General features: G+C 36.0%; 3 protein-coding genes across 4 annotated transcripts; 1 reads left to right on the top strand and 2 right to left on the bottom strand.

Moving 5' to 3' along the window:
- Window positions 1-437: 437 nt before the first annotated feature.
- Window positions 438-1,776, top strand: LOC141693271 (large ribosomal subunit protein P2-like). The gene is made up of 3 exons (XM_074498308.1): window positions 438-838; window positions 1,252-1,457; window positions 1,584-1,776. Exons 1-3 carry the CDS (start codon window positions 751-753, stop codon window positions 1,608-1,610), a joined length of 321 nt encoding a protein of 106 aa, XP_074354409.1. The 5' UTR covers window positions 438-750; the 3' UTR covers window positions 1,611-1,776.
- Window positions 1,777-2,291: 515 nt separating this feature from the next.
- On the bottom strand, window positions 2,292-4,305 carry LOC141693617 (uncharacterized). Of its 2 annotated transcripts, none has more exons than XM_074498768.1 (3): window positions 4,170-4,305; window positions 2,836-2,995; window positions 2,292-2,686 (listed from the first exon to the last, which is right to left on the bottom strand). In XM_074498768.1, the coding sequence occupies exons 2-3, from the start codon at window positions 2,992-2,994 to the stop codon at window positions 2,639-2,641; spliced, it is 207 nt and encodes a 68-aa protein (XP_074354869.1). In that variant the 5' UTR covers window position 2,995; window positions 4,170-4,305; the 3' UTR covers window positions 2,292-2,638. The 2 variants fall into 2 exon arrangements, with proteins under 2 accessions (XP_074354869.1, XP_074354870.1); XM_074498769.1 differs by having other exon boundaries at window positions 2,836-3,005; window positions 4,170-4,265.
- A 1,267-nt stretch (window positions 4,306-5,572) lies between these two features.
- Window positions 5,573-10,233, bottom strand: LOC141689431 (uncharacterized). Its single transcript, XM_074493713.1, has 3 exons — window positions 7,985-10,233; window positions 6,910-7,217; window positions 5,573-6,352 (listed from the first exon to the last, which is right to left on the bottom strand). Exons 1-3 carry the CDS (start codon window positions 10,078-10,080, stop codon window positions 6,009-6,011), a joined length of 2,748 nt encoding a protein of 915 aa, XP_074349814.1. The 5' UTR covers window positions 10,081-10,233; the 3' UTR covers window positions 5,573-6,008.
- Window positions 10,234-10,492: the final 259 nt, after the last annotated feature.

Here is a 10,492-nt window from a genome sequence, read left to right as displayed (position 1 = left end):
TCAAAATTCAGTTTGGAAAAATTTCAATTTTTGAATGGAATTAGGGTTTTGATTCGATTAATTTTTCAGTGATGTTGATGGATAGAATATTGAAAAATGAGTGATTTTGTTATTCAAGTTTTAAATTTGAAAATTCGAATCATATTCAAAGTTACATTTGATTCTTCGGATCTCAAGAATGTTCTTCACATTTAACAGCGTCAATCTGATTTTAACGGAAGGATTTTGATGAGAAAAAATCACAAATTAAATTACTTATAAATTTATATTTATTATTCAGGGACTTGGAAAAAAAAAGTGCCTATAGAGTTCAGGGGCGGTAAAATTAATAATCAAAGGGAGGGTAAAGGGTATAATAGTAAAATAACAGTTATCAAATTGCATTAAATTTTAGGATGTCGGAATTGCCGTCTCCACTTGACGGTGCATTGGGAATGATAATCATTATCAGCACAGCCACCGAAACGGAAAAGAGAAAAAAAGAAGAAAATCAGATGTATTTGAGTTGTAAAATTAGTCCTACACCGATTTCTATTAGAATTTATTTATAATTGAAATTATATTAAATAACGCCCCCCCCCCAAACACTTGAGCGGGCCCCAAGCAAAATCTTTCACAGGCCCTATCCGCAAACCCTATTCTCAAATATAGGAGGCCTATATATACTGCGAGAACAAGCCTATTCGAGTTGCGTTTCTTCAAAAAACACAAGAAAGAAAAGATTGCAAGTTGTTTACTGAAGAGAGCAGAATGAAGGAAGTTGCTGCATATTTGCTGGCTGTTTTGGGTGGCAACAACTCCCCTTCTGTGCATGATTTGAAGTCTATTCTTGCTTCAGGTTACTTTTCTTACTTCTTCTTTTATCTCTTATTCTCATGTCTCTTATCATCACTTTCCTACTCTTTATCTCATCTTTATTACTTGTTTAGTTCAGTTTTCATCTACTCTGTGCCTGTGATGATCTTCTCTTTTTTCTTGGTACCTGGTTATGTCTATTGTTGAATGATTACAATTTTGATTAATGACCGCGTGCCTTCTGATTTATCTCAGCCTGTTCTATACTAATCCTGTTGAATGATGAATTTATGACATAGTCATTGTTTTCGATTTTATCCTGTGCGACTCTGATCATGATCATGAATATGCATTAACTATTACTAATGTGCTCTGTATATCCTACTTGAAACTGTGAAAGTTGATATTATGATGTCAAGTAGTAACAAAGTATAACTGATGTACCAATGCGCGCAGTTGGAGCCGATGCTGACGATGACATGCTCGAGTTGCTCATCTCTAATGTCAAGGGAAAAGACATCTCTGAACTGATTGCATCCGGAAAAGAGAAGATGGCCTCCTTATCTGGCTGTGGTGGTGCAGTAGAGGTGAAGATAGCGGAGAAAGTAGAAGACAAGGAAGAGGAGAAAGTTGCTCAAGAGAAAGATGAGGAGTCTGAAGATGTAAGTCGTCTTTAAGCTTCATCTTCTCTGTTAATGCTTTCCCAACAGTTTACTCTACTTGTTATTGTGTGTCTAATTAACCATTCATGTTACTAGTTTTGACTTGTATGATCTACATTGTTGCAGGACCTCATTGTCAATCTTTTTGATTAAATCCTCGAGTGGCTGCTGTCAACACCTTCTTTCTCTCAAGTTATCATGCTTTTCTATATATGTTTGATCATATTTTTATCACTTGTATGTTGCGACTTATGTTACGATTACAGACTCTTTTCCGATTATAAATTAGAATGTGAGATATTGGATATGCTTTTCTTAATGATTTTTCTTAAATTTTCTTTCTGTTGGCTCCATTGCCAGTTTGTTAAGCTTCATGAAACTTTTTGTGGATTGGTAATGAATTCTACTGACAACATCATTGACTTATAAACAAATATGGGAGCTTCAAAGCCTGTACTGTATGTCTTCTTCATGGATAATTGATTTTGAAAATCAAATTATCTAATAGGAGTAGCAATATAATATGACGTTATCCCAACATTTAATAGTTTCCCATGAAATTAAGATTTCAATCATGCTACAGCAATATTTATTTTTGTAACTTGGCAAAAAATAATAATTAACTTTTGTACGATCAATTTGATTAGCTTTAATTAACAAGTTACAAAATCGAATTGTTGTACTGCTAAGCCATTTGCAAGAAGATTAGCAGTTCACAATTTGCAAGACTAGATTTTTTGGGTGTCAGGATTGCAGTGACATTAGGCTTTATAAGCTGTTCGGTCTTATCCATTCTTAAATAATTTAGGGGGAGCGAAAACAAACCCAGAACCATGATGCTACCAATTTTCCAATTTCATTATTTCTTCTACCAAGAGATGATTCACAATGATCATAAAAAAACAGGTTAAAACAATATTTCAACAGGCAAACCGTGGTGAAAACAATATTTCCAAAGGCAAACTGTATTTTTTCACCCCTCACCTTGATGCTAAGCAAAAAACGGAAATGGTAAAAAGTATTGATACATGATCAAGCAGCAGACTAAGGCGCCCTGACTGATCCAGCATGAGTGCAACTAAACAATTATTTAATAGTAAAAAATCTTGATACAGCCAAACTTGCGACTTAAAACACTTAATATCTCCCATCCGACATCTTCAATACACCACATATAAGTATCACTCTTTCTTTCCGATCCCGTGAGACATGTTATAGATGCCCCTTCCCTGGAAAAACATTATAATGTTTGTTAAAGAGTTATCACACTAAGCCAATATAAGTAATTAACAATATGTTACAATAATTGTGAAGGGATGTAGGACTAAAGCCACAAGGAACAATTTCAATAATATAATGATATTAAACAAGCACTTACAATCATGAAAAGGCAGGTAGCTGCCAAGGCAGCAGGAATGGCAACCGAGGTAACTGGATCCATACGGCCTTTCAGATAGGTATGCTTCTGAACATTTTGAAAGAATTTTTGCTTCTCAAAGACCTTCTCTCTTGGCGTGAAGGGGGCTTCTGTAGACATCCTGCACCAAGCTACTAAGAATGTAAATGAGCTTATATAATATTCCCGCAAAAAAAAGAGTCAATAGGCAAAACTAGGCAGTGAAAGGAACATGCAAATAAAATGCACATGGTAGCTTTTGGATATTAAGGTAATATTGTAATTATTAAGTAATTTCTGCTTACTTAAGGCGCCTAATAAAGGCATACCTCTATCAAAACTCTTTAAGTAAATCTCATAGAACTAGACAATCCTTACTACTATGAGACAGAAACCAATCCCTGATGATAACTTATTACTTAAAAAGAATATATATACGTATTCAATACTCATTAACTAATCGTTTCTTGCTTCCAGTACAATCTCCAATTCTAATGATACCTTCTCTTACACAAGTCTACTATTAAACTTCGGCTAAACCCAATTTTAACTTTTCCAGCTTCACAGGATTCAATTCTATACTTCAATTACACAATTATACATTACTCTTAATAAATTAAATTTAAGATAATCGGAAAACCCAAGAAACCCTCCCCAATCTTCAAAAATTTGAACCAAGATCATACTATTATTTTCAAATCCACTTTGTTAAATCCCCTTTCAAAGCTAAACTTTAGTTACATACGAAACTAAAATAAAAAACGATAATTTAATCAGTAACAACAGTGCATATACATCGTAAAGCAACAATATAAACAAGCACATAAATATTAACCCCAATTGTGATTCAAATCAAGAGATCGGTAACAGCTCTTATCAACTGTATCTACACACAAGATTCAGATATATATTTAAAAGTAATAAATATACACTTAATAGCAAGGAACAACAAATCAACGGATTATGAAGCAGATGTCAATCGATTAATAAATGGAGAGAGAGAGATGGGGGAGAGTGCCTGAGAGAGGAGAGAAAGACAGAGAGAGAGAGAGGGGGGCAGATAGAGAGGGGAGGGAGACAGAGAGAGATAGAGAGGGAGAGAGACAGGGGGAGAGAGAGAGAGGGGGGGAGAGAGAGACAGAGGGAGAGAGAGAGAGAGGGGGGGAGAGAGAGACAGAGGGAGGGAGGGAGGGAGACAGAGAGAGATAGAGAGGGAGAGAGACAGGGAGGGAGAGAGAGAGGGGGGAAGAGAGAGACAGAGGGAGGGAGAGAGAGAGAGAGAGAGAGAGAGAGAGAGAGAGAGAGAGAGAGATGACCTTGATTGTTGAAGACGATTGAAAAGTAAACCCTAGCCGAGAGAGAGAATTGAGCTTGTAGATTCAGAGAAATGAGTCTTCTGTCCTAAATGTGCCTCGTATATAAAAATAACAATTTTTTGGTGCAAATGATAAAAATACCAATTTGGATACGTATTTGTCATTTGGATATCCTCTTTTGTATTAGATACACATTTGTCAAATGAGTATTTTTTTTTAAGATACGCATTTGCGTATCTCAATAATAATATCCAAACTATAAATGCGTATCTTTAGTAATTTTCCATGGATATCCAATTCTCAAATGCGTATTACACTTGCCTAATTACAAAATGCGTAACAAAACGGTATTTTCAGCCATGTGTTCTGAAAATGGGTATTTTGAAGGGCTGAGCATTCGGTCGGTTCGGTCCAAAAGCGGACCGAACCGAATAGACCGAAAAACCGAATTACCATTTTTTCTTGGACCGAACCGAACCGAAATTGTAATATGGACCGGACCAAACCGAACCGAAATAATTCGGTTCGGTCCGGTTTTGGACCGAACGGACCGAATTTTTTAAAAAAATAAGGTTTTTTGAAATTTTAAACCAAAAATTATAAAATCTAAAATATAGTTAAAGTAAGGTGATTTATAGAGTACTAAAAGTGTATAAATACAATTATAAATTAAAAATTATGATTACAATTATTAAGATATATATAAAATATATATAATATAAAATTATAGTATTTATAATTTGGTCTATTCGGTCTATTCGGTCCGGACCGAAACATTTTTTAAAAAAACCGGACCGAACCAATTTTATTACCGAATAGACCGAATTTCTGAAAAATCAGGACCGAACCAAACCAAATTAGCACGGTTCGGTTCGGTTTTTCGGTTTCGGTTCGGTTTTACTCACCCTATATCAAAATACGTAACAAAACGGTATTTTCAGCCATGTGTTCTGAAAATAGGTATTTTCAGCCATTACACCCAAAAAATTGGTATTTTTAAACATCACCCTATATCAAAATGCGTAACAAAACGGTATTTTCAGCCATGTGTTCCGAAAATGAGTATTTTCCGCCATTGCACCCAAAAAATGGGTATTTTTAAACATCACCCTATATCGGTTTATTTTCTATCCTTTCTTTCCTTTTTAAGAAAAATAAACTATTAATTTGTTTTAAATTTAAACTTAATAATAGAGAAACATTTTGTAATTACAGCTTCTAGATATTGGGTTTATTATTATGATTCAACACAATTTTTTTTTTAATTTTTTCTAGATATATATTCGTCCTGAAATAATCTTTGTTTTAAGTTGCTGTTGCTGAACGAGGACAATTCTTTCTATTCTATGGCTTAAAAAAGCAGAGATAGTGACAAAATCAAGATTTACACTCGTCGTGTTCATCAAAAGAAACTACAAAAAGCAATAACACAGACTTCCAGTTTCTTCAAAATAAGTGTCAAAAATAGCACATGCCAAAAAAAGAAGATCCATTTCAGCCCCAACTTAATGTATGCATTACAATTGCAACACATTTCTAATGCATTTGTTTTGGTTGTCGAAAGAAACACATTTCTAGATGTGTTACGACGCATGCATGCGATGTGCAACTATAGTAATGCATGTTTAAGTACATGCTAAAACAAGCCAATTTTTTTTTTAAATTGTGCCGAGAAGGACGACATAGCCACATCTCAATAATCGATGTGACAATGACCCCATGACATGCTTCCAAAAATCTGGAAATCTTTTCCAGTGTGTAGGATGAGTTCAAAAAAAGCAAGAGTAGTTGCGACATCTTTACATGGGTCTTTATGGACATTTACTGGCATTCAGTTTGCTACGGATGCATGGCAATGCTCTGGATCTCCTTCTTGCTCTTCACCAAACACCGCTTCTTGGTCTCATATTCAAGTTTATCCAAGTCCTCCGCAATTCCCAGGTAGCCATAGAGGACATGCTCCGCCTTCTTTTCTAATGCCCTGGATGCTTCCTTACTGCAACTGCTGCTGCAAGACCTGATATATTCAAGATCAGACCTCCCGTGTTTGGTCTTAGAATAGAAGTTATGAAGTCTTTCTGCAGCTTCTAGCCCAGACAACGTGCTGTTAAATATAACAGCCAGAATACTATGATTCGCAGGTCTCCCACGGCATACTTTGATCGTCTCTACAAACCCCATTCCTGGTATTAAAAGAAGGTAACGTCAAAAAAGAGGTTCTATTAGGCAAACAATGAAGTTTATGTAAACAATACACACTCAGACTAAATTAGATTCACTAGTAAAATAACTAATGAATGCAAGGTAAAATGCAGCACTACGGCCTAGTTATCGACATGCTAATATGCAAAAATGACAAATTAAAATCACAATTATTTCACCAAAGACATGCTATCTAAATTTGGCTAACTAAACTACGATAATTTATAATAGCAGCTGAGGCTGTTTTCTGTTCTATTTCTTGAGTATCACTATTCCCGCACTGTCCTCTTTTTCAGAGTGTTTGTGAAAGAGGACCATGGCAAAAATTATAAACAATGTTAGGCACTATAAAATTTGTTTTCACCACGACAGTCATGACTAGAGGTAGTAAAGCATAAGCTACTGGATAACCACAATAATAAAAAAAGAGATCCAAGAGTGTGAAGTATGTTCATAACCAACAGATCATAGCATTCAATCCCCTAAGCAGTTCCCAGAAATTTATAGTCCTTATCGTTAAGCATGTCAATAACTTTACCTCTCAGCATAGAGGCAAGTGCTTCAATGGATACAATAACACGTTCATCAAAATCATTGCTATTTAAAGAGCTGTTGTGAATAATCACCACTGGTGGCCAGATAATATGGTCTTCCTTTAATGACGATGCTTCACCATCAGATAACAACTCACAAAACCACTTGCGACCGTCAGAAATTTTGTTCTTCCAGCCCATCAGCATGCAAAGTGCTTGGTGAAACCCCAAGTGCAGCGCTCTGAGCCCGCCTTTTATAGAATAGAATGTGTGCACCACCAGGCTCTTTGTATCTACAAACTCTCTGGAGTTGCTGAAACAACAAACAGCCAAAAAGAAGTAACAAAAGAAAGCAAGAGAGAATATTAAGAGATAGGAAGTCATGATAAATATAATCAGAAATAGGACGACAGGGAGCTCCTTTCAGTCATCAGATAGCTTATAAAGTTATTTTTACTGATAAGAGCTCCTTACAGTATCAGATAGCTTATAAAGTTATTTTTACTGATAAGAGCTCCTTACAGTCATAAGTTTACAAAACCAACTAAAGAAGTTAAATTTATAGATAGAGAAGGGGCATAGATACTTTAACGGCATACTCATATTACTCTAGCTGTCTAGCATACTATTCGCATTCCTCATAACCTAAAAAGATGAAACATATATATGCAAGAGATTCCAAACCAAAATTTGCTATCAGAAGACGAAGGCACTGCAAAGAATAGAGAAAATTAAGACTACCAGGAATGTTAAACTATCAGCTGGGATAACAATAATGCACAGGATTGACTGGAAGCTAATATGCTTTACTATATATCACCCAGAGAGATGAGAATATCCAGGAAAAGATTTAAAAGATGTGTTGTTACCGGAAGTTACTCTACTATATAACCTCAACAAAAAAGCTCTAGGAATAATAAAACCTGCCATACCATAGTGAGTAAACAGTCACAAGGACAAATTAAAAATTAGGTACATCCAAGAAAAACAGAAATGCGGAAACAAAAGATTAACACATTGAGTAATACAATGTCTATGCATCACTTAATTTCTAAAAATTTAATGTTGTCAAATACCGACCTTCCACATACGAGGCACTTCAAACGACCAGCTTTTCCTTGCTCCAAGATTCTTCTTCTTTGGGAAGAGTTCTCATTCAACTGCTTGACAAACCTAAAATATGCACAACGCACCAGCTGTTTGAATTCCTCAGAATTTTCAAGCGGCTCAACACTGTCAGAAATCACATCAGCAATTGAGGCTTCTTCTACTGGAACTAGATAATTTTCATCATAACAAGCTCTTTGATAGAGCTTCTTCGACTTCTGGGTTTTCACTTGAAAAACTTTAGCCTGATTCATTCTAGGACCAGGACCCAATCGCTGCAGGACTGAAGGTCTGGATGTCGTCACTGGTCCCAAACGCTTTCTGACTGAAGATTCTGGCGTGTTCACATGAAGGTGTGATGGTAAGCCGTGAATATCTTGATATCGAGGGCCAAGGCGCTTCATTATGTCCTTACCAGCAGAACTGTGTTCTGTTACGTGCCTTTCTGTCGTCCGATAGGAAACCTGCTCAGGTTGAGTAAATTGTGAGTGGCTATACCTCCGCTTTTTAGACAAATTAAAGCTGTCCATATCTTCAGCACAAACTTGTTCAAATGCACCATGTTGATGGTACTTAACACCTCTCCCCTCATTCATTGATGTTGTATTTCCAGTATAACTGTTGGTTGATATGCCTTCCATATCATGTTTTCTTTTGAGCAATAGCGATGATTCATTAATCAAACATGAGTCACTCTCTGCCAACCTCTGCTGGAGATCACCAGCAGATTCATCCAAATATATATCATTTTCCATGAACGGGAATGTCCCTGATCTTTCATAAGTATGACCTTCTTCCAATAAAAGACTTCCGTGATCACAAGGTACACTATGTTGACCATATTCACTCCATGGTGACAGTTCTGATCTCTCATTACAGTGATCATCTCCTGAAAGAGGGCTTCTCTGGTTAAAATAGTGTTCTTCTCTTTCATAAGTATTTCTAAGATCCACAATGTCGTTATACCATTTTTCTGTGGGTGACATGTTCAGATCATTGTTGCCTAAGATCTTATTTCCTCCAAAATAAGAATCGCTGTACCACACCCTATTCTCTCCAGACAGTTCTTCATCATAGCATTTATCGAGTTTGTCTACAGAAGAATCAAAATAGTCATGGCTATAATCATCAGCAACACTAGCGCTTACATGAAAATCATCAGACTCTCGAAACACATTTCCGCTCTTCATTCTCCAACTTTCATCGTAAGTATCATACTCGTGTTCTTCTCCAACAGGGATATTATCCGCAGGTATATAAGTCCTAGTAATACTAGATTTGCCACAGAGTTTACCATCAAGTGCATCATGGATAATAGTTGAATCTATCATTTCAACATTAAACCTATCTCTACCAGAAGAAATACGAGGATTGCTTCCAAGTGAACCAGGAAATTCCCTCTGCGGTAATGTCAAAGGTCCTGTGCCAAAATTAGTTGGACGGGCCCTTGACAATTCCATACAATTATTATCATCTCGTGAATGCCTCATGGAAGAATTTTCTTCCTCGTACTTCCCTCCTGATAATGATTTATGAACAACTGATTCATCTGAACCCCGTGATGACAATGCCACCCCAGGTATGGGATTGTCATCCATCAGCTTCCTCTCAAGCCGACCCAAACCAGAATACTCACTTTCCCTATAATGTTTTCTCTCAGAATCCAATCTAGTAGCCTTAACACCGTGACAAACTTTTAAATCCAGTTCTTTTACAATGTGATTCTTATCATTAGTACCTGGTTTCACAGGGTCACCTAAACTCCGTGATGACAATGCAAGACGAGGTCCTGGATTCTCATCCCCCGGCTTCCTCTCAAACCCACTCAAACCCGAAAATTCACTTTCCCCATCATTTCTTCTGCCAGAATTCAGTCTAGCAACCTTATCTTCTAAATCACATTCTCTTAAACTCCTACCCATGTTATTACTACCCAATCCCGCCTTATCATTACTACCTGATTTCCCGGGGTCACCTAAGAGTTGCATCCAATCAAACTTCATAGAAGTAGAATTCCTATTCCCTAAACTCTCATTGTATCGTGATAACCTCAAAGCCTGATCTTCCATATTACTATCCCGAAAACTGATTTAATCGCCTCTTTTATCACTAATCATTAGGGTTCTGAATCAAGATTCACATAAAATACATTAACACATACTTATAAAAATACCCACAATCACAAAAAGACATAAAATCACATAAGTTCAAATCTTTACCAAAATCACATAAAAAAAGCTAAATAATCAAGAAACATAAAAAACAAGATATAATAATAAAACCCTAAAACAAAAACAGATAAAGCCTAATATAAGAGCTTGTAGTTTATATAATCAAGAACCCTTTTGCAAAATCACATAAATAAAGCTAAATAATCAAGAAAACATGAAAAAACAGGATAAAATTATAAAACCCTAAAAAACAAGAATCAAGAAAAGAGGCTTATAGTTAATAAAACCAAGAACCCTTTTGCATATTAAG

The sequence above is a fragment of the Apium graveolens genome, chromosome 10, assembly GCF_009905375.1.
Source record: "Apium graveolens cultivar Ventura chromosome 10, ASM990537v1, whole genome shotgun sequence".
Lineage (NCBI taxonomy): Eukaryota > Viridiplantae > Streptophyta > Magnoliopsida > Apiales > Apiaceae > Apium > Apium graveolens.
The sequence above is the reverse complement of the archived record's forward strand: the minus strand, read 5'-3'. Positions and strand labels throughout refer to the sequence as shown.